This window comes from Simochromis diagramma, unplaced genomic scaffold (assembly GCF_900408965.1).
Source record: "Simochromis diagramma unplaced genomic scaffold, fSimDia1.1 OVJJ01000131.1, whole genome shotgun sequence".
In the NCBI taxonomy this organism is placed as follows: Eukaryota; Metazoa; Chordata; class Actinopteri; order Cichliformes; family Cichlidae; genus Simochromis; species Simochromis diagramma.
Genome location: NW_024387200.1, coordinates 8,907,502 through 8,932,429, shown reverse-complemented (window position 1 = coordinate 8,932,429; position 24,928 = coordinate 8,907,502). Strand labels below are relative to the sequence as shown.

General features: G+C 38.1%; 1 protein-coding gene across 1 annotated transcript in view; it reads left to right on the top strand.

The window, feature by feature from the left end:
• Window positions 1-24,928, top strand: part of ipo11 (importin 11) — a 73,555-nt gene that overhangs the window by 3,903 nt on the left and 44,724 nt on the right. Inside the window, exons 2-7 of the mRNA XM_040050386.1 lie at window positions 2,519-2,668; window positions 10,629-10,729; window positions 14,543-14,615; window positions 15,838-16,041; window positions 18,549-18,681; window positions 18,925-18,983. Of these exons, the coding sequence (XP_039906320.1) occupies window positions 2,531-2,668; window positions 10,629-10,729; window positions 14,543-14,615; window positions 15,838-16,041; window positions 18,549-18,681; window positions 18,925-18,983 (708 nt within the window). The 5' untranslated portion in view covers window positions 2,519-2,530. The remainder of the gene's footprint in view (window positions 1-2,518; window positions 2,669-10,628; window positions 10,730-14,542; window positions 14,616-15,837; window positions 16,042-18,548; window positions 18,682-18,924; window positions 18,984-24,928) is intronic.

Genomic DNA, 24,928 nt, shown 5'->3' with positions numbered 1-24,928 from the left:
ATGATTCAACAATAAGAAAGTGACTGGGCAAAAATGGCTTGCATGGCAGAATTCTAAGACAAAATCCACTGCTGAGCAAAAGGAACATAAAGACTCATCTCAGTTTTGCCAGAAACATCTTGATGATCCCAAAGACTTTTGGGAAAATTCTCTGTGGACTGATGAGACAAATGTTGAACTTTGAAAATCGCACCAAAAGTAAAATATGGTGCTGGTAGTGTAGTGGTCTGGGGCTGTTTTATTGCCTCAGGACCTGGAAGACTTGCTGAATTCTGCTGTCTACCAAAACATCCTTAAGTAGAATATCCGGCCATCCGTTTGTGACCTCAACTTGAAGCGCCCTTGAGTTCTGCAGCAGGATCCAAGACAAGCCACCAAGTCCACCTCTGAATGGCTTAAGAAAAACAAAATAAAGACTTTGGCGTGGCCTAGTGAAAATCCTGACCTGAATCTGATTGAGATGCTGTGGCATGACCTTAAAAAGGCAGTTCATGCTTGAAAATCTTACAATGGGGTTGAGATGAGCCAAAATTCGTCTCTGTAAAAGACTCATTGCACTTGTTGCTGGTAAGCGTGGCCCAGCCATTATTAGGTTTAGGGGGCAATCAGTTTTTCACACAGGGCCATATAAGTTTGGATTTTTTTTTCTCTCCCCGTAATAATAAACACCTTCATTTAGAAACTGCATTTTGTGTCTAATATTTAAATTTGTTTGATGATCTAAACATTTAATTGTAACAAACATACAAAAATTAGCAAATAGTATTAATAGAAGGGTGACTGTCAAGACGGCATACTTAAGGAAAGAAAATAGAAATAAAAATATGACGTAAATTACAGATGTCAAAACAAGGGATTTTTATTGGACTGAATTATTGGATTCTTTGGAGTGAAATCCTTTTTTGCCATTTCTGATTCAGTTTGCATGGAGATGGTCAGGAAAGCGTTGTCAACAGTCACAAGAGTGGAATGTGAGTTGCAAATGAAAGTGTAGAAGTACCCCTCCCTGTAAATAAAAGGAGAAAATCTTATTTGTCAAGTGCTTTGTGAAAAATAAGTGAATATTATAATCAGTTGGCTCTGCAGAATGAGCCTTTCATCCTGCAGATGAACTTCGAATTCCACCGTCTTAGACTGCAGCTGGTGACAGTCCTTATTCTGGTCTGCAGGCTCAGTAAACTCACTGTAGCGGCACTTGAATCAGTAGTCACTTTCTGCAGTTTCCAGTTGGAGTGACCCTCCAGTTCGCAGCAGTTCTGCTTCCACTCTCAGAGAAAGCAGAAACCACATTGCCACAATAACAACCTGGACACTGATCGCAGATAGCATCATTTACACAGGCAAATAAGGGGGGGAATAAGCTCGAATTACTTAAAGTATACTTGGTAACTCTTATTATGTCTGGGTGGCCCACCAAGGTAAAGTTTATCTGTGAGGAAACGCTTATCAATTTGTAGGTGAATGTTTATCTTAAATCAAGATGACTGTGCTCACAAAGTCGACCTTCATTAATGTCTTTAAGAATTGACTGGTACTAGTCTTACTATAATCAAAATTAATAATGGTAATGTATAATGCATGGACTGTGCACTAAAATAATTATACTTTGTAATGTGAAAATTGCACCGGCCGCAATGCTCCTGATGCATTCTTAATGCACATGTAGTTACAGAAGCACACAGTGTTTTGTGGTGCAGGATATTTACTTTTGGACTGTAGATGGCAGTCTTGTTGTTTCCTATGCTGTTTTTCTAACCTAGTCATGAAAAGTCAGCCACCATACTACTAATGATTTCACGGATGGCACTTAAAATGAATTCTGTGCCAATTTAATATGACTGGTTTGTTAAAAGGATTATTTAAAAACGTTTTTAATGTAATGTATTTGGAATAACACTAATAAATGTATTTTTTTTAATTCATATTGTAAATGGCTCGTTTTGTTTTGTACTGAGGAGAGTGTTTAAAAAAAGGGAAACAAAATCTGTTAATCCCTTCGTTGAAAGGTTGAGCTCATAATGAAGGATTCATGTTATCAGTGTAGGCCTGGTTAGGCAACAGTTCATTATTCAGACTGTGAAAGTGACTCGGGTACTTCCTTTGAGACTGAAAAACACCTTTGGACGTGTGAAGCTGGGGTGCTTGAATTCTATCTGGGACAGAACAGCTCTTTGTACAGCCGAGATGACTGTCAGTGTTTCTATTAGGTGCGCTTCTCTTTATTCGGATGGGTTTGTTTCTTTCTCAGTCAGTTTGACAGTGATTTCAGCACTGCTTGATCTATAATAAAAATAAGATGGAAAAAGATGCAGCCACAGACAAAGCAACAGAAATTCCTTGTACTGACATTTTTTTTTTTTTTGTAGATGTAATTTGACTGCATCAGCTTTAGCTACACTGAAACTATTTTGAAAGGTTTTACTCCCAGCTCAACCAGAACTTTTCACGGACAGAAAAAATAAATTCTGCTTTCTGTCTGCCTCTCCTTCTCTCCCTCCCCTCTTATGTTTTCCTTCAGATATATCCAGCTATGGATATGGACAGTGCCAGTTCAGTGGTGCTGCAGGCCTTAACCCAAGCTACCAGTCAGGACACAGCTGTGCTCAAGCCTGCGGAGGAGCAGCTCCGGCAGTGGGAGACCCAGCCAGGCTTCTACTCAGTCCTTCTGGTGAGGGGATGATATCAAAGAAGAGAAATAAAGTCTACATCAAAACCACTAAAACTAATAAAGATCTTAATAGGGTATTTTGCTGAAAGTTAGATGCCACCGGGTTTAATTTATCTGCTGAAATGTATCATTTTGGGGCTTCGTTGTTTTCAGATGGATGGAAATATTTCTCTCGGCATTAGAACAGGACACTGAGGAGTAAGATATTTTCTGTTTTAACAGTCTGTCCAGTCACCTTCACACGAAAGTAACTAACAAGTTTTTTTTTCTTTTTTAACCATATCAACTGTCAATATGCAAAAGCATGTGTGGTGATAAAGCTGGTAAACAATGCCCTGACCGGCACCTACCACTTGGTGTCTTTTCACCACAAAGCCCTTGTGGATCCACAGTGGATCCTCACACATTTTTGTTTGCTGTCTAAACCATACAATACAATACAATGAGATGGATTTCACTTTCATCTCTCTCTGCATTTCGTAAATAAATTGGCTCAGGTTGTGTTCTGCAAGGCTAAGCTCGAATGATTATTACATTCATGGAACAGTTTATTATTTTCCTTTATATTTGCCAATAATACACTGTAGATTTGTGAGACAACACTGCATGCGATTTCCTTTTCACGTTGGAAGTCTCTCCGAAAACTCCTTTTGAAACTACTTCTCCACGATGTGAAATATAGTGAAACTAATGATAGCTTTTGTTGTCTGTCTCCTCTCGTAGTCCTGTTGCGTCTTAGACACGGGATATGTTACATTCCGGGTTTTACAGTGACATGATCTTATTATTCAAACATTGATGATATTTGTTGATGTTACAACAGTTACTGAATGAGCCATGCTTCTTGCACAATGAGTACTATGGGTGAGGTCTAACAGTACATCACGTAATATTAGATGCATTAGGTTAGACTTCCTCTTTTAACCGTATTAGAATAAAACATTTTCACAGCTACTTAGGGTGTCATCTTGCAAATTATCTATCTAGTTATGCTAATGCATCCATGCACACTTTAGTAACCTTTAGTAAGTCACAGCAATTAGTAATGTGTAAGTTTGTAAAGACAGCTTTGTGAGGTGAGGTACACAAAGTAATTTGTTGTTAGCTTCTGATTATTCCGGTCTTTATTTTGGGGTGTTTTTTTTTTTTTTTTTTAAATTTTTAAATTTTTTTAAAAAAAAGGCAGTAAATGTAGTTACGACTGTTGTGCTGTGTGACTAAAAATGCTGAGCTCTCTCTCTTTGGAGAAGCATAAGGATGGATCCTCCGGATGATGATGCTGCAGGTATTGAATCAGTGCTGCAGTATTAAATTGATGATGACGCTGATGAAGGCTACAAGCGGAAATGTGCTGCTTAAGCAATAAAGGTCTTCTGTATACTCAGTATTGGGAAGGTTACTTTTAAAATGTATTCCATTACGGATTACAGAATACATGCCCCAAAATGTATTTTGTAACATATTCCGTTATGTTACTCAATGTATTCTGAATACTTTGGATTACTTAATGTATTATCATGCTTTTTACAACTACATGAAAGTACTATTGTGTGATTTTATTACTATTACTGTAGGCTACTCGCCATTAGGGCTGCCACAAACGATTATTTTGATAGTCGACTAGTCACCGATTATTTTTGCGATTAGTTGACTAATCAGATCATGCATCCATTGGACGTACAGCTTATTGCACCAGCATGCATCTGCTGTTATATAACTACAGGGAGTGCAGAATTATTAGGCAAGTTGTATTTTTGAGGAATAATTTTATTATTGAACAACAACCATGTTCTCAATGAACCCAAAAAACTCATTAATATCAAAGCTGAATGTTTTTGGAAGTAGTTTTTAGTTTGTTTTTAGTTTTAGCTATTTTAGGGGGATATCTGTGTGTGCAGGTGACTATTACTGTGCATAATTATTAGGCAACTTAACAAAAAACAAATATATACCCATTTCAATTATTTATTTTTACCAGTGAAACCAATATAACATCTCCACATTCACAAATATACATTTCTGACAGTCAAAAACAAATCAGCGACCAATATAGCCACCTTTCTTTGCAAGGACACTCAAAAGCCTGCCATCCATGGATTCTGTCAGTGTTTTGATCTGTCCACCATCAACATTGCGTGCAGCAGCAACCACAGCCTCCCAGACACTGTTCAGAGAGGTGTACTGTTTTCCCTCCTTGTAAATCTCACATTTGATGATGGACCACAGGTTCTCAATGGGGTTCAGATCAGGTGAACAAGGTGGCCATGTCATTACTTTTTCTTCTTTATACCCTTTCTTGCCAGCCACGCTGTGGAGTACTTGGACGCGTGTGATGGAGCATTGTCCTGCATGAAAATCATGTTTTTCTTGAAGGATGCAGACTTCTTCCTGTACCACTGCTTGAAGAAGGTGTCTTCCAGAAACTGGCAGTAGGACTGGGAGTTGAGCTTGACTCCATCCTCAACCCGAAAAGGCCCCACAAGCTCATCTTTGATGATACCAGCCCAAACCAGTACTCCACCTCCACCTTGCTGACGTCTGAGTCGGACTGGAGCTCTCTGCCCTTTACCAATCCAGCCACGGGCCCATCCATCTGGCCCATCAAGACTCACTCTCATTTCATCAGTCCATAAAACCTTAAAAAAATCAGTCTTGAGATATTTCTTGGCCCAGTCTTGACGTTTCAGCTTGTGTGTCTTGTTCAGTGGTGGTCGTCTTTCAGCCTTTCTTACCTTGGCCATGTCTCTGAGTATTGCACACCTTGTGCTTTTGGGCACTCCAGTGATGTTGCAGCTCTGAAATATGGCCAAACTGGTGGCAAGTGACATCTTGTCAGCTGCACGCTTGACTTTTCTCAGTTCATGGGCAGTTATTTTGCGCCTTGGTTTTTCCACACGCTTCTTGCGACCCTGTTGACTATTTTGAATGAAACGCTTGATTGTTCGATGATCACGCTTCAGAAGCTTTGCAATTTTGAGACTGCTGCATCCCTCTGCAAGATATCTCACTATTTTTGACTTTTCTGAGCCTGTCAAGTCCTTCTTTTGACCCATTTTGCCAAAGGAAAGGAAGTTGCCTAATAATTATGCACACCTGATATAGGGTGTTGATGTCATTAGACCACACCCCTTCTCATTACAGAGATGCACATCACCTAATATGGTTAATTGGTAGTAGGCTTTCGAGCCTATACAGCTTGGAGTAAGACAACATGCATGAAGAGGATGATGTGGACAAAATACTCATTTGCCTAATAATTCTGCACTCCCTGTATCATTAGCTTACAGCTTTAAGTGTTTAAGGTATGTGCTAACTAAAAATAAAGACGAGATGAGAGTTTGTTAAATTTTAATGATATTTGCAGATTGTTTCGATGGAGTTTAATCTGCTTGAGGTTTATTCAGCTGTGTAAAAACTACAACTTTGATCTCAGCCAAACAGATTTAATCAGGAACAAATAAAATACTAAAAGAAAGCCAAACAATAACATTTTTAAGTTATCTAAGTGACTTACATATCATGTTTAACCTGAGTAGCGAAAGACAGCGGTGGGTTTGAAAACGATTTGCCGGCAGTCCGGTGTTCTCACGGGCTCTAGTGAGCCTTGAACCCCGGCTAGCTATCGAGCTAGTGGGTAACAGACGTCTCCAAAAACGTCGGAGCGCTTTTGAAAATATGTGGTGTCTTTATAAACTGAGCAGATATTTGAAGTTTACACAGCTACATTCTCGCCTGAAAATATGTTAATCGTTTATTTTGTGACCCAGAAAGAATAATAAGAGTAATATTAAAACTAATTAGCTGCCGCCATTGTTGTAAACTGAGCTGGGCTGCGCTATGAATTCTGGGACAGAGCTACTTCTTCTTCTTCGGGGTTTAACGGCAGCTGGCATCCTTGTACATGCAGTGCTGCCATCTTCTGTTTCAGTCCATTATTACACTCTTAAATCCTGCTACTTATTCCTGCGTCTTTTGGGATCTTACAAAGCGTCAAACGACGCGTCAACTATTAAATTAGTCGTCGACGATTTTAACAGTCGACGTAATCGTGATTGGTCGACTAATCGTAGCAGCCCTACTCGCCATACCAATACCAACTAGATTTTTAAATCGTAATATATAATGAGTAACAGTAGGTTGACATTAGGTAAGGCTGCACTTTTTGCAGCGATCTCGTACGGAAAACTATTCCGCGCGTATATAAAACAGGTCCGCGGCTCCGAACCGCAGTAAAGGAACCTCTGACTAATACGTCGGGTTCCGTGTCGGGCTCCGTGTCGGGCTCATAGCCAAAAACTAGCTTTACTTTGTTGTTTGGGTCAAGTTTGCTAGCGAGAGACAGAGAGAGGCGTTGAAAGGCTGCTCCACCAGAACTTATTGTTTTGGAGGAAAACACGAACACAGAGTACAGTCGAGTCTTAAGAACTTACTTAGAACTGGGCTATACTGCCCATGAGGCTACATTCTTTCGGGCTATGCCTGTAACACTCTGCCTATTGCTTTCATATTAAATCATTTTTTGTACAATAATTTTTAATTATGCGGGCCGCAAGTGGGGGTAACATGGGCTGCGAGATTGAGACACAGGCATTAGAGCCTCTTAATATGTGTTTTGTTTGGGTTTCCACCGGCGTGGAATTACCAAAAATAGAGAGGGGACAGCCTAACATAGGAAACAGGAAAAGACCGCCATGTAATCCTTTTAATTCAACAAAGTAACTGTATTCTGAATACCACCTTTTTAAACGGTAACTGTAATGGAATACTGTTACTCATATTTTGTATTTTAAATACGTAATGGTGGTACATGTATTCCGTTACTCCCCAACACTGTGTATACTACAGGTGTTGCTGGATCTTCCATCTCTTTAGTAACCAGTTAACTCAGGAAAATAACTTTTAGACTTACCGGTCACATTGTTGGGTACAGCACTTAAACTGATGCAACTAATGTAGATACCTAATCAGCAAATTTATATGACAGCAAGTCAGCGCAATTAGGCATGTAGACATGACCAAGATGACCTGCTGAAGTTCAAACTCAATGTCAAAACAGGGGAAAAAATGTGATTTCAAGTGGCTTGGCTTGGCATGGTTGTTGGTGCTAGACAGGCTGGTCCTAATATTTCAGAAACTTTGTAATATCCACTGAACAGACGCTCTCTGGACAAAAATGCGTTGTTGCTGCCAGAGGTCAGGGGAGATGGCTTCACTGCTTCAAGCTAATAGGAACACCACAATAACTCCACTTGTTACAATCAAGGTATGCAGAAGAGTATCTGAACACCCAATATGAAGGTGACACACTTGCCAGCTAAGAATAGGAACCTACAGTTCACACGACATCACCAAAATTGACAATAAAAGGTTGCCCCATACTTTGGGCCCCTTAGTACCAATTGAGCATTGTTTAAACACCCGAGCCTACCTGAGTAATGTGGCTGGCCATCTCCATCTCTTTTTGACCACACTTTTTTGTGTAAAGGCTGTTTTCGTTCTCATTTTCTGATGGCTGCTTCCAGCAGGAGTAATGCACTCAAAGTCACAAAGATCCAAAGATTTCTTTTGATATAGCACTGTACTTCAGTGGCCTTCAAAGTCATGAGATCGTAATCCAACATAGCACCTGTTGGGTGTGGTGAAATGGGAGAGTCACATCATTGATGTACAGCCAACAAATCTGGTGCAACTGTGTGATACTGTTGTCTGAGGAATGGGGTCACGTTGTTGAAGCTGTGCCACAAAGAATTTAGGCAGTTCTGAAGTTTTTTGGTTTTTCCCAAGTGCTTTTTCAACAAAACAAGGGAAGCATTTCTAGAAATACTAGTTTTCGTTAGAAAGCATAGAATATTTGTATTTACACACATTAACAGAATTATTTAAGAAAAACTAAATATTACCAGTGGCAATATTATCAGCTCTCTGGTAATATTAAAACTAAACTTTTTATTGAGCACAAAGCACTGCTGTGAACTGATGTGTTTTAATGCTTGAAGCTTGTAAAATCAAGTTAAAACTGAAGGTTATCTTAAAAAACAGTATAAAAACTTGAGGGAAAAATATGATACTAAAAACAAAAGAAATCAGATTAAACTTGAGAAATAGAGTTGTTGATGCTTACATATAAGAAGATGGATATACAAAGTTATCAGAGCGTGTAGTGTATAACTATTGAAAAATTGAAGAGAGAGCCACACAGTATAGAACAAACCTGGCAGAGGAAGGAAGGAAGCAAAAGATTTGAAGGACTCTAGAAAGAAAACTAGTGAAAGCTGTGTCTAAAGACCCCAGAACAAGTGCCAAGACATTAGTGGATGACTAGCAAAGTGTCAAAGAAGACGATCCTGCACAGAAATGGACAAAGAAAGGTTTGCAACCTTGCAGAAAACGTGTGAGACTTGTTTAAAGCTACAACAAGTCACAGCGGGCTGTTACCCAGAAAAAAAGGATACACAATACACAATTGTCTATTAGTAACAGGGAGGCTAATAGTAATAGTTGACCCTGGTAGTTTTTGTAAAATAATAACAAGCTGGTTTTTTGCATATCTCATACGTATAGGACCAACTACGAGATTTCCCTGAGGTTAGTTAGGACATAGAGAGATGGCGAAGCATAAAGTGAAAGTTCCTCCTACATGGAGGTTTTTTTTTTTTTTTTTGTTTGTTTGTTTTAAATTCCCACCTAACATTATTGCTGTTCAGGGCATTCTCCAACAAGCTTGACTGAGTGAGCTGAGCAACTAACGATGTGCGAGACAGTTCTGTGAGTCTGTCTCTTCCTGGATGCCGTTCAGACTTGTGCCATTTTAAAAGTGATAAGTGAATGTTACCAGAGCCAGCCAAATAAGATTGTAACTTTTATGGAAAGGAAATAAATGTTGCTCATGAAACTGATGCATTCAGATGGCCTCAGATTAATGGAGGAGAATGCACATCAGAATGTGACATTTGTTTCTCTCCTTTAATGGCCCATCATATTTGCAAGTGTAGGATGGCCAAGATGTTAACTTTGACCTTACATTGCAAAAATGTAAAAGACATTTTTTTTTTTTCCTGTGTGAACTTTTAGACATAGGTACAAACTGTAGCATAATTGGTGGGGACATACAATCACAAGGTGATTTATTATTACATTTGTAATACTGAAAATCACCACAAACTTTTTCTTTAACTCACTTTAAAAGCGTGTGTGCTTTGATGTTTTGTGGAATTGGGGGGTGGGGTCATATTGCTAGACCCCATCTCAAAAATCCCATCTTGGGTCATCCTTAGCTTTGAGTTCAGTGTTATCTCTGGAGTCACAGATGATTAAAATTTTCACGAGATGTTCCTGATACCACGGTCCCTGGCAATTAGGCCATGGTGTGCTGTGTGTGCGCTGTCTCATCTCATTTAGTATGATAGCGGTCTCTCTTAATCTCTCACCTCAGAGATGGTACAGAAGGTGTCAGTAAATAAAGAGCAAGGGAACCAAACCAGCTGAATTGCTGTTTCAGAGAGGAATCTGATGAGGATTTTGTTTCTTTCTTAACTTGCATAGTTAAATAAAAAAAACAGATGGATATTTTAGGTCTGCATTAAAGCAAAAGTTATGCTTTTTGAAAAATCATGTTGAAAAGTCACGTTATCTCCTAAACTTGAAAGGACTAAGTTTCCAATCTTTGATGTTACTGTTCTCTCTTTATGGAGCCTCTGCCTTTGCCGTGTAAGGAAGAATGACTTTACACAGCAGTATTTTCTGTGGTTACGTTTTAAATCTCAGTGATTTTGGCATTTATGATAAGTAAAGCTGCATTAGTTTGGTCACTTGAGACATATTGTAACATAAAGTCAGTGTTACCTGGATTTTAATGGTGCTGTATCTTAAAGGGCTTGTAGCCATCAGAGTACTGTGTAGTCCTACTCATTTGAGCTAACAAGGCACTGTGAGCTGAGCTGATTATGTTTCTTTTCCACAGAATATCTTCAATAACCACATGCTGGATGTGAATGTCAGGTGGCTTGCGGTTCTGTACTTCAAAAATGGCATCGACAGATACTGGAGGAGAGTTGCACCTCAGTAAGTGCTTGCTTGTGTCACGTTCTCTGCTGCTAATCAGCCTCTCTATTCTGCCTTTCCATTTTAGACCTTTTCTTTTCTCTCCTGCAGCTCATCGTTTCCTTTCTTGTCTCTTCCACTCCTGAAGCATGTCTATTCATCGGTCTTAATCTCTTTGCCTGATTTTGAGGCTTTATTTTCAAATCTTTTTGTTTCATATTTGCAGTTGCAATTTTCTGTTTTGTCACAGCCTCCATGTCCTCCATTTTCCCATTGTCTTTCCTTCACCAGTTTTAGCTTACATCTGCATTTCTCTCTCCATCACTTCTCACAGCTGCCATTTCCCCCCTTTTTTACCTTCTGTCCTGATTATTCATATCATTGTGATTTGATTTTATGCTCGGTTTATTCTTTTGTGTCTCTTTTGTCTGGTGTAAGATCGGATTTTAGTAGTCAAAACCTACAAATTTTCTTCGGGTACCTGACTAGCTGGCTTTTGTAAGGTTTGAATGGACGTTTGCTGTTAAACTCACAGGAGAGGAGCTGGTTGGAGGTAATCTGTTCTGCCTAAGCACTTGTGGCCACTCTTTGACCGCTTCGCATTGTTGCAGTTCATTTTTGTTTCTTGTTGTAAGTTTGGTAAGTTTTCTGCTCTTACCAAAGTTGATTCACTCTTGTCAGTAGTTCTGTAAACTAAATGTTACTTGGTGTAGTGCTGTGGTCCGTGGACTATTGATGCGATTACTTTTGGACAATGCCATTTACCCAGGGGTTGGATAGTGTGTGACTCAGCACAGTTCATGTGGTGTCAGTGTATGAAGTGTAGGCAACATGACATAACATTTTTGTTACAGCAGCTTACAGTAATAGACTTTAACTGAATTAATTTAAAAATTGCTAAAAAGAAATCTGTGAGTGTGTTGCCAGATTTAGTTAACTTGAGGTTTTGAAATACTTTGTCCAGGTACATTTATAATAGTTATTGTTTCTAAGTCATTAGTAAAGCCACGTTTTTGCGTCAGTCCTTTAAATAAGCAATTATTGAACAGCAAGCCTTAGATTTTCATCTCACTTTCTGAAGGGACTTTTAGTTACAGTATTGGGTAGAGTAGTAGATGATGATAAATAGTTTTAACAAGTCATTGTTAAAAAAGCTAATGCCCATTTCCATCCAAAATGGTGTTACTAGATACCATTACAGGCCGCACCAACTCGGCTCTGTGTCCTGGCTCATTTTAGCACGACTGTGCCACTTGGAGCTAATAGTGCCGTCATCAGTGTTAATGTAACACATGTGCTGCTGCTGCTGTGACAAGCCCAGAAATTCTCCTATGAAAAAGGTCAACTTCCTTTTTAATGGACTTAATGAAAAAGCCTAAATTAAGATGGTACAAATGTAAAAGGTAAAGCAGCTTTACAATCAAATAATAATCAAATATTAAAACTACAGAGATGAATACAGTTAAAAATATGACATTAATGGATAATACAGTAATTTACCTGTTTACAGCTACCCGCTCTGATCAACAGATGTCCCAGTGACTTCAAATTACAACATAAAAACTTAAAGCTGAAGAATTCTTACTTAACCTAATGTTAAACTGATAAATCTATTTGTTACATTTATGCCATCCCTGGTGTACTGTCAGCTTTGGGAAAACCGCTGACCTCGATGCAACCAGAACCAACATTGTACAAACGAAAAGGACATTTATGCAGAACCGGGTGATTTACATTTTTAGTTGGAAATCGGTTGATTTAGCTGAATTGTTATGATGAGTTAATTTTATGGAGTTGTACTATAGTGTGCCCTAGTTTGGCAAATGAATGAATAAATATTGTTAAAGTAGGATTTAAGTAATTTGCTTGTAAAATCACTTAAATTACTTGTAAAACAATAGAAAGCTGGCCTATATTCTCCACTGTTGCTGAGGGAGTGACTCACTTGAGCAACCTGCAGTTCCTAGAGAGGTTTTTACACCAAATCTGCTTCTTGTTCTGCATTTATTCAAATGCATTTTTGAAAATACATCTCCCTGCAACATATTATGTGGCTGGAAACACCCACATAATAGCCAGAACAACCTAATAAAATTTGGAGTTGAGTGTTTCCCTTGCAGGAAATTTTCAGTCTGTGCATTGTGTTAAATCTTTTTGTGTCTCTCACTTGGTTGATATTTTTCGCCCTCAAATCATCAGATTTTCTAGCTCCTTGCAGACTTACAAGGACAAAATGGGGCTCAGGAGCATACTTGCTTACGTTAATATATCTTTTAATCTTTCATCCTGTATTTCTTTAAAGCTTGCCTCACCCCCGTATTCCCAAAATATGTGTGTGTAGCAAATCTTGTATTACTAATTCGCAATCTCCCTGCAAGTAATTTGACTTCCACCCATCTCGCTTCTCTTTCTGCCACGGGTTACAGCATGAGTCACTCCTCACGGTTCTTCAAATCAGATGCTTTCAATGTGCCCAACTTCAGCAGCAGCTGAATTAGAACAGGGTAACTCATCATAAAACAACATATTTTCTTGCATATTCACACAAATTGTGACTATTTTGCGACCTCCAAAGTATATCTGGTTTGGAGGACAGCAGGTTTATTCAAAGTTTACTAATTAATTAATGCATTTCACAGGATCTTCACTTAATAATGTAACACATTTAATTGATTTTAATAAATCCCTTACCAAGTTGGCTATTTTGTCATATTCATTATTGCCATAATATTAAAGTCTGTGATTTGCACGTCTAGAATCCAAATTGAGATAATAGGGGTCTCTTAGGATATGTGCTGCATTCAACAATGCCAGGGCGGCTGGCACTCGCTCCTCGTAATGCGACATGGTGGCTCAGTAGTTGGCATTCTCGCCTTCAGCTAGAAAATTCTGGGTTTAACACTTGGTCCTGTTTTATTGTGGATAATTTGAATGAATATTCCTGCACACTACAGTCTGATTACTGTGTCTAAGATCAAAATGAATTAAATAAATCTGCAACATGAGGTACACGAATAAAGACATTGTGCAAAAAAAGTAACAGTTTATCTATGTTAGGTCTACAATTAATGTGCAGTAGTATGCAAAAGTCTTGAGCCACTCCTCATTTCTTCATCTGCAGTGATTTATTGAAAGGTTCAAATATACATGGAAGTACAGTATGGAAGGTCAGTATTTGAGATGACCACCTTCTTCATCACAGTCTCTCCTCTTATGCAAGCTTTCTTATGACATCTTCAAGTAGTTTTAACGAATAGTTTTCAAGCTTCTTAAAGGACATTCAAAGCTCTTCTTTGGATCTTGGTTGCCTTTGGTTTCATTTACTATCAAGATGATCCCACACTGCTTAAATAATGTTGAGGTCCGGGCTCTGGGGATGCCAGTCAGTGACTTATTACGTCCATTGTGTTTTTTTTATTTATTTATTTTTTAGATATCCAGGAATGTTTTTACTACATTGGCAGGGTGTTTGGGATCATTGTCATGTTGAAAAATGAAGCTGTTGCCAATCTGATGCTTTCCATATGGTACTGCATGATTCTTAAGAACATGACCATCAGATACTGTTCATGTGCAAGAACGTCTGGCTGCTTGGAAGTAAGAAATGAAAGGTGGTTTAAGGTTTTTGCGCAGTACTGTGAAAGCAAAATTACTGTGGGGCAAGATTGTTTTAAAGTAATACTGAAATACTGTACTCGTTTATCTATAGACGTTTTCAAATGTGTCTGTTTTTCTATATTAAGTGCTGCCTTTGTCTTTTTGTCAGCTTTATTGTTTCATCTCTCTCGACCTCTCTACTTCCTCTGAACAGCTTTTTGATTGGTTTGTTCGCAGTGCATTATCAGAAGAGGAGAAGACGTCATTGCGTGCTGGTCTAATCACAAACTTCAACGAGCCTGTCAATCAGGTGAGCAGGGAAAATAAAGAGGGAGAGGGAAATAAACATGTTTGATCATTGTATACTGATGAATAAAACACTGATTTCGATTGAAGTGCTTTTATCAAAACCAGATAAGTTACAAAGGATCTGACTGACGGCATTAAGATTTTTTTAGGCTGTCACAATGCGACTCCATAGAATGAGATTTGAAAGTGATGAAAGCTGCTAATTTTGCGTACTGGGACTTTATTTGTAGTTTCTTGATAGACATTTTTTGGGGGGGCTGTGTGGGGAAGGTTACAACAAACAAATAATTCAGGAGTCAAGCAGCGTAATACATCTGTCTGAGGGGACCTGGAACTTGGCCCTAAATGATGGCCATCCATCTTGGTTTCTACAGGTTGTATGTCCCTGTGGGACAGCTCTCGAACATCAGGACTGATCGGGTCCATATGGCAAGCAATGAATATGATTTGGACACCATATGTCTCTCTAGTCACAGCCTCTCGTGGAGTCCAAATTTCATGAGGGTGCTTTATGCTTGTGCATGAGAGAGTGAGTGTAACTTGTGTACAAATTGACTTACTGATGCTTGTGAGGATGCAAGTTTAAATACTTAACTGTGTACTGCAAGACGTTCTGAGATAAATCTTTTATACAACCATAAGAACAAAAACTCACGCAAGGTTTTCACATTAAAAAAAAAAAAAACCATTTGGAGTGTGTTCAAATAATATAAGGAGCTTTAATTTTTATCATAAAATGTCCATTAAGTCTTGAGGTATAAAGTGTCTTTTTCAGTTTGAGCTTGAAATTAATCTCGAAGTATTAAGTGTCTTACCGGCAGTTTGTGTTGGAGTAATGCGTAGACTTGAGCGATATTTGCTCAGCTGTTGGGCTCAGTGGAAAGCCAATAAAAAAAAAAAAAAAAAATATGAGAAGTGAAGCTGTTACCAGATCATGTGATGCACATTGCAGATATAGCTCAGGCACAAGCGCTCTATTTTAAAAATCAACTTAATCCATGCAACTGATTCCCTATCTGTCACCAGATGCATGTACTATGTACACTGTGTTGACTGTAAAAAGTTTGATATTCTGTGTGCTATTTGTTCGAGCTACTTATTTTTAAAAGAGAACTACGTAATAAAATTCCCATCAAGTTTGCTCCACCTTCTGCTGTGTTTATGCTTTGCCCCTGGTCAACTTCTCTTTCCTGCATGTATTTTTTTTTCTTTTTTTTCAACAGATAGCAACCCAGATCGCAGTACTGATAGCCAAGGTGGCCCGTCTGGACTGCCCCAGGCAATGGCCGGAGCTCATCCCCATTCTGCTCGAGTCTGTGAAGGGTCAGGATGGCCTGCAGCAGCACAGAGCGCTGTTAACCTTCTATCATGTCACCAAAACTCTAGCATCCAAACGACTGGCGCAGGACAGACGGCTTTTTCAGGATGTAAGTCCACAATATTAGCTGGTCCAGTGTTGATACAAAATTCTATTACAACCTTTTTGTTCTCCATTGCTTCTTATTCTTATTCTTAGTGTTTTTTAGCTGTGTTTTGCTCTTTATACATCAGTTGTATATACCTGAATAAAAGGTTATGCTAGGTAAACAGTGAAACTTTCTGGATTTTTATACGTTGCAGGTTGCAGACTCCTGCTCTCTGCAATATAACTTTTTTTTCTTTGTTGCTATTTTTTTCCTCCTTCAGAAGATTTTGAAAATGAATAGATGAATACTAAGATTATCCTGAGACTTTTTAGGTTTTGTCTCTATGAGATGCTGTTTAGCTTCTGTTAGAAGCATGTTAAATACAAGATTTATAGCAAAAATATTCCCTTGTCATACATGACTCAAGCATGGTTGACTTGTTTAGAAATGGTTATCAGCGTTTCCGTGTCTTTGTTGATATTGCGTTGAGACAAATTAACTTTTGAGTAAGTATTTTTGGTGAATACAGCGTACATTATACAATATTTTTCTTTCATGCTTGATTTAAATTTGAGTTAAAAAAAAAAAAAAAGGCCATTTGTGGAGAGAAAGATTTTAGAGGAATGAGATGATCAAGCAGAGGGAAGATGGAGACCAACAGAGGGTGAAAGGACATGAGAGCAGTGGCTGAGACCAAATAGTTGGATGCCAGGCAGAGGCGTCCTGTATGCCAAAATTTCTGCCCTTAGGCAACACAAGAAACAAAGGCAGCCTGAGCCCCATTAAACAGCGCACTCATTTAATGATGCACTGATGACTTTGACACTGAATCTCCTCTCTTCCTCCTCTCCTCTTTTTTCCTCTCCTCCTCCTCTCTTCTTCTAATAATCATGTGTATACTTTGTCATACAAATATTTTGCTTATGCTGTAATTATATTCTCGGATAGTAATTGGATAGTAATTCTAAGACTGGTAACGCTGCTGAAAGATTAAAAGTATCACTGTAGTGTTGGAGGGCCATTAGGGAGAGGACTAATTCAGAAATCGGGTTCGCCTTAGGACCTTACAGACCTATACTTAAAGGCACCTTAATAGTTTTTAATTTTTTTATGTTCTTTTTGATTCATGGGGTAGAAAATGCAAACGGCAAGGATGTACTAGTTTTTTTTTTTTTTTTTTTTTTTTACACAGATGTAGCACAGTGAGGAATAAAAAGGGGATTAGAAGGTAGACTACAATGCACCTGTCGACTGGAGTAGGTCGTTATATTTTTTGAATGTCTGTAACATTTTGAAACTGTGTATTGACGCTTTGATGCGATTTACCTGTTGTGCATTCACAGAATGTAATGAAACTGTAAAAACCCATATAAACAATAGCGTATTAGTCTACTGAAACACCAAGACTGAGGAAGTCATGAGAACAATATGAAGTTGTTTTCTGAACTTGGCTCATCACTTTTAGGCTCCATGGGTTGGATTAGTCTGGGATCTGAGGAATGGAAAACGACAAGCTGTAGAGAAATCTCTCCAAAGAAGAAACTTGCCAATCTTGCGGTTTCTCTAAAGAATATATCAAAGCCTATGCTGTGCTGTCAAAGTAGGGATTTCTCTTTGAACAGCCGAACATCAACTTAACCACTGATTCTCAGATTTTTCCCACTTGACTCTTGAGTGTTACCAAGAGCGCAAAGTTCCTCTGGCTAGAAGTTGCTTGCTTTCCTTGTTTGATATACAGTATGGTGTTCACAATTTTCAACAGAGTAATTTTAATGTGGGCTTCTTGTTTATCTTAATCAAATAGCAAAGACTTGACTGTTATCCCACTGCAATGTTAGTGTCAATTTTGAATAGTTAATGAGATTTAATGGTTAGAATCCCCCCCTCCTTACACTTACTCTCTTCCTTTGGCAGATTTGTTGGATGTTTTAAGGAGACATTGTCACACTTGGCTGATAGAACTGAGTGCTTTTTATCTACGTTTGATGATCTTGTTTTGCATCTACAGGAGGCTGCTGTCATGGAGGGGGAAAGTGTAATTGGTTTGAGCCCAAATAATACTGAGACTATAATTGGAAGTTCATTTGGAGCTAAATTAGACCTGTTGTTCACAGGTCCATCTTTCCTTCCTGTTTGTTTGAGTGTATCACCAGCAATTGAGTTTCTGATGTTCCATGGAGGGACGCGCCGATTTAATAGCCGCTCGCCGACACAGACCTTGTTGTCACCATATCAACAAATAAAATGACATTTTCTGATGTCAGTGGCCAATGTTTACCTGTGGTCACATTAATTTACTGGCAAAGTGATCCAAGATGGTGTGCTGAAGGGATATTTTTAATGTTAATAAACTAATAAACAATAAAAAACAGGTAAATAAAAACAAAAGTAGGTTCTTGTACAAAGCTACACTCATATTAGCCCAGAATTTCTTGCGCATTTATGTTGAGTGAAATGACCTCAAATGCTTTCGAGACCCAGATTAACCCAGGTGTGCCTGACCAAAATGTTAATGTGTATGTTGGCAGCTGGCATCGGGCATCTACAGCTTTGCATGCTCCCTGTGGAGCCATCACACAGACTGCTTCCTCCAGCAGATCTACGCCAGAGATGAGGCTGCGGCACTCAGCTCGCTGGAGAGGACACTACTCTCTCTTAAAGGTAGCAACACTTGCACAGACACATGCACGCATGCCACAAACCCGCATTATCATGCAAAGACATGCAGTCACCTATTAGCACAACATGGTAATATAATCGTCACGATCCCACCATTTGATTAAAAACATGGAAGTATTAATATATGCAGCTAATTATGCAACACTAATTATGAGGAGATGTTGAATATAGTTAATTTTTAATTAGTGAAAATCCTGCATAGTGATGTTTTTGTGCTCCTTTTAGTGCTTCGCAAACTGACAGTCCATGGATTTCAAGAGCCACAACAGAATATGGAAGTAATGGTGAGTCTCAAGTTATTTCAGCTGTGGCTGCTTTAGTACCTCTCATATTTGGGAAAAGCTGATATTTTTCTGTTGGTGTTTTGGGTCAAAAACGACTCCAATCACAGCGTGCAAAATATGGATGGCCACGATGATTGAAAGTGCCTTGAGCCTTGTCTCGGTTCAAAGAGTCTGGAGCTCTTCTCTCACTTCTAGTGTGAAGAAAGTTTGACTCCATGAAACTGTTAATTCAATTTAGTTTAAATCTGGTTTAAAAAAAATCTTTAGCATGTGGCTGGATAGGGCTTTGGTTTCCTCATGGCTCAGAGTTAATGGAATCATTTGCACAAACTGTCCCAGTTCTTTGAACTCAAGTTTCATATTCTGAGTATCTCCTGTTTGGTGAAAGAATAATAATGAATGCTGAACAAGAATAATTGATAAACCATGTTCCTGGTTATTTTTTTTGAAGGATTAAGGCTTTTTGAATTTGATTTTAGCCAAGAGAATTCATGCTTGGAATTTTAATGTATTTTAAGTACCAAAATAAAATGGAAAACATTTTGGTGCATTTACCTGTTCTGTACCTAAACGAATTGTATCTTGAGCACATTGCACAGTCCTATAATGCTGCTAACTATACTGACGATAATTATTTTTTTATCAGATAACCTTTTCAGTATAGCAAATTGAATGCATTTAGGACTAAATTATCTACTAATGCAGTGAAAAAATAGATATAAACCTTTAGGCTTACTGATTTAAAGCTTTCAGGTGCTACTTAACATTCAGTGAAGGTAAGTGCTCTTGAGGGTCTGAAAAAAAAATTACCTGAAATCGCTATACTGTATATGTAGGCAAGTGAAAAGAACATAAATGAATTCCATGTAAAACTGTGATGAGCAGTATTTCTTATTTTCCTGGATTTATGCTTTTTTCACGTAAAGGATGCCAGCACTGGTATAACCTGTGGGCTGAAATATATAACAATATAGCCTCGGACAGATGTGACCTCATCAGATTTTTCATTAAAAAAAACAACAACAACAAAACTTCTCAGTTTTTTGTTTATCTTCTGTGAATTTTAACTCGTAGTAAAATGTACATTTGTTACATAGTCATACACACAGTGTGATTAAATTGACAGATCCCAAACTGTTGTATTTTTGTTCTCTGGTCTTTTTTGAAAGCACTGAGTAATCATCTATGGTACAGGCTGGAAAATGTTAGTGAACCTCTGTGTTAATGACTTCCCCAAAAGCTATTTGGAGTCAGGGTTTCCAATTAAGTAGATTAGATTGGAGGTGCGGGTCGTATGTTGTTGCACTCTGTGAAAGTAAAGGCAGTCAGTAACAACTTTGACATTAAAGATATGCTTGAAGCTATCCAGAATTGCTGGCTATTACTAATTTATGATATACATATATATAGGTTCTGTCAATTTATTAAAGCCAGAACAACTGAAAATTAAAAATAAATGTTAGTTGCCAAAGGGGAATTCAGTTTGTCCTTTTGTCTTTGATACAATGTAAGTCGTCACAAAAGGTCAACGAGTCATTAACATTAAAAATGTGGTCTGTTGTTGCTGTGCCGTTTCTGTCTTTGTGCTTCTGCTGTTATGTTTCTGTCATTTCTGATTTTTATTGCTTTATTTGTTTTTTCCTGCTTTTTTTATGCTTGTAGATGGCAAGGACATTTTTATGACAGAAAAAAATGTTTACTGCGCCCTGTTTCTCCACTAACGAGACGACAACTTAGCCTCCAGGCTGAAGGTTATAAGATGGTCACAATATTTTCATTAAACGGATGTTTGCCTCATGCTTTCACTGGTTATTCCAGCTCATTGTAGTGTTTTAAAGTAAATATTTCATATTTAATTTACATTGTTGCTTTTCTTAGTAATTACTACTTTAATAGCTGTTTTCATTCTCCTGGTGCTGAATAAACACAGGAATATGCCTACCTTGAATCTACTTAGGCAACCATGTTTTAATATAACTCACTATGTTAAAATCAAGTTCTTTAAAAATATTAATATTAGGCTCCAAGTGTGCACTGGAAGAAGTTGTGTAATCTTTTAAAAATAATTAGGCGTTGAAGGTTCTCACAGAAACAAGTAAGCAACATAATGCCATTATGACTAAGCACAGAGTAACTATCTTAAACTGTTTAATGCTGTATTTACACTTGGAAAAACAGTGGTTTGAACCTGACATGACAAAAAGGATTGCCACTGTGTGCAATGATCTTGTTGCCTTTCAAATGATTGCTGAAAAGATGGGGACCAGGTCTGCAACTACTCACAGTGAGGTGCAGTCTTGCGATTGAATGGGGTCAAATTTGCAATCTGCTTGTGATAAGTAAAATTTGCAAAATCTGTTGTAAACGTGTTGCCGTCTCCATACGCAGAAGTTCACATTAACTACCACATTAATTACTTACATTCAGAGTCCAGCCAGAGTCTTGTAGATCTGAAAGAGAATTCCCTCCTCTGATAGGGATGTAGCTGCTGTGGATGGAGATTTATCTACAGAATGATATGGGCACTCAGCAGTCTTGCTTTTATATAGGAATATAATCGGAATACAACCAGTTAGCAACCATTTGAGTCGACTCCCCTGTTGCACAGAGATGCGTCATAGCCAAGTTGTGCTTATTGGAGCAGAGTGTCTCACATTGATTGCAATGTGTTGGCAATGGCAATTATTATTATCTGCAATGGCAATTATTTGAAAAGCTGTCTGAGAGTGATTGCAGTGAGTCTGAGTCAGACCCTTGATTGTTTGGAGACAAAGGAAAATGTTTCCTTTTTCCAACATTTTATTCCTTTCTTTTTATTGGACATAACTTAAAGTTAATGTTGGGGGGGGGAAAGAGCTGATTCAGAGTGGGTAATGTCTCTTAAATCAATTAAAAAAAACAGTTAATAAGAAATTACCCTTTTTTCTGAATAGAAAACTTATAGTTATTCACTCTTTTGCCATGTGTTCAGCTTTTTAAACCTCAGCTCAAAAGACCGATGGGGAATTGTCACTACCACGCCGGCGGGCGGCATGGACACGCAAGTTTGTGAGTGTGATAACTCAAGAATAAGTGCACTGAGGAGTTTCAATTGATGTCATAGGTGTGTCTATTAGAAGGCTGAGGGGTAGCACTGGCAGTTGCCAGTATTTTTTAAATTGTATCTAGTAACAGGAGTCTAATTTAAATTGTTTTGAATGTTTTTAGCTACTGCTCCATGTTTTTTATTTAAGTTTGTCAGAGAGTTGTGATGGTTTATGGATGTGTCATGCTTATGTGTTGATTAGTTCTTTAAGAATTTGATGAGTTGTCACCTCTCATTTTGCTCTTCCTTTGATGATGGGTGTGATGATGAAGAAAACCCTTTTAATTCATATTGCATGATCTAATTTCCAGTTCCCTTTCAAGGTCATGTTTCTGTCAGGAACTGAAGTGAAGTGTCTGTAGGTTACTGGGTTGCTTGAGTTGCTTCATTGATTTTGATAGCTGATGTGTGTCAAATGTTCTATAACAAAATAATAAGAATCATGCTATAAGATGAGCCTGATATTATGTGTATAAAGGACACCTTTTATATGCTATAACTTATGTTGATTGAGCACCTTTTCACATAATAATAAAACTGTAACCCTTGAAAATTTCTAGTTTTCTTTCAGATTTTAAGTCATCAGTAACAGATAAACTAATGCTGCTCGTTCCTGTCAGTCTACATTCTAGACATTTAATTTGTACTGTTTTGCTCAGGCATTATTATTACCCAACAATAGCTATGAACCAAAAAAGACTTTTTTTTTTAAAAAAAAATATGTTGTGACACTCTGTTTTAACTAGGTCCTCTTCTTATGAAGTTATGAGGGCTCAAAAATACTGAAAAAAGAAGAAAAAAAAAAGAAGAAAAGAAATACAGCAAAAATTCAACCCATTCATAGCTTGATGTTATAATTCTGCATTGTTTTATTAAATATACAAAAGTTGGTATACAAAAAACAAAATAAAACAGTTAGCCACTTATGAAGTGGTCAGGAACTGACTGACTTTACATAGAATGATCATAAAAGGCTTGGTTAGTTGGTCTTGCTGTAGTGCTCACTGAATATAGAGACTAATTTCTTTGTTCTCCTCATACAATAGTGTGGATTTGTTTTTGCTTCCAAGGAACAAAACAAAATGGTGTTGAGCAATAGTTCTGCAGGCTTTGTGAAGGTCTTTGAAAGTTTTTCTGTGGACACTTTCTTTTTTTGGTCATTTTCAGTCCAGTTCAGTCCAGTCCTTGTACCTGACCATTTTCAGAGGAGGTATTTTTGTTAAAGCCACTTAACGCTGACCTCTGAATCATTCAAGCTTTAAAAAACACCTAATTCAAGGGATCAACTAGTGTTGTGCTATACGAATAAATTTGATTTGATTTGTGTCTACACATGACAGATAGGATAGGGAAGGCCAAATTTTAAATAGTGTCTTTTACTGAAAGCACATAATTTGTTCCCATTTTTTTAGTTCAGTGCATAAAACACCCCACCAAAGATGACAAACTAATATTTTTGCACCAATAAGGTGATTCCCAAAAGAGCAATTAGCTGAAAACATGATATATCATGGCATGGTGTGCAGTGCCCTAAAAACAAACAAAAAACTGGATCAAGTGGATGATAAAAGAAGTGTCAGGCCTAAAACTGAAACCTGAGAAATGGATCTGACCTTTCAGCTGATCCATCTACTGTTCACCGAAGCTTCAACAAAAATGGTCTCAGTTGAGGGGTGATAATCAAGAAGCCATTTGAAAGGAAGGGAAATAGGAAGAAAAGGTTTGAGGTATGACAAATTACACAAGAACTATACTGAAAATGAGTTCTAACTGGCAACAGGTCTTATGGAGTGATAAATGCAAACTTGAAATTTTTTAGTTCAGATTGTTGTCAGTATCTACAGGGGAGACCGAGAGAGGTACAGCACTGAGCGTGTACAGTAAAACACAGTGGAGGCTTTGTGGAGGATCCACCATCAAATACTATCTGGAAAATGTTGTTGGTAGGCAATAGCTTCATTCTTCAGCATGGGGGTTATCCTAAACACACTGCCAGTGTAGTAAAAGCATATCTGCATAAGGTTAGTGGTTCGATGGCTGGTTGCTCCAGTCTGTATGATACTGTAAGTATCCTTGGTTGAGATACTGGACCCAAGTTGCTCTCCAATCTGTTCATTGGAGTGTGTGGAGTGTTAGATAGAAAACACTTGGGTAGAAAAGGATTGAAAAAAGTGCATGTATAAGTGAGTGACTAAAGCAGATTGAGCGCTCAAGTGGATTAGGAAAGAACTATATAAAAACCAGTTTGGTGCATAAGAACAATGGAACACCAATCATCCTAGATTGGCCTCCCCAGAGCCCAGACCTCAACATCACTGAAGCAATGTGTGATAAAACCGACATAAAGTTCGGAGAACTGTCCCTTAAAACTACTTGAAGGCTGTAAGAAAACTTGCATAAGAGTTCAGGCTGTGTTGGAGAATAAATGTGGTCATCCCAAATGTTGACCTTCAAGCTCATTAGAAGTGTGCAAGCTCCCTTTTTGCCTTATAGACTACATTGCCATTTGTGTACATGTTTTAATATATTGCTGTTCCCATTTCCCTAGCAAAATTTAAAGGAACAAAGCGGTGGACTGATACTTTTGCACATTACTATATGCCATTGATTTAGTGTCCAGTGTATTCAAATTCCACATTTTCAGAAGAATGAGCTGTGCAGCCATCTCTTCTAAGTTGGCACTTCCCCTGAACTCTGCTTAGTGTGTCACAGCTTTATGGCATCGTTTATGGAGTTCATACTTGTGGTCCCATTAAAAAGTTGTTTTACAATGAATCTCTTTACACATGACATGAGCGTTCTGAAAAGATTGCGTTTGTTTTCTTCTCACCACAGTGACTGCATTATTGCAGAACTGCAG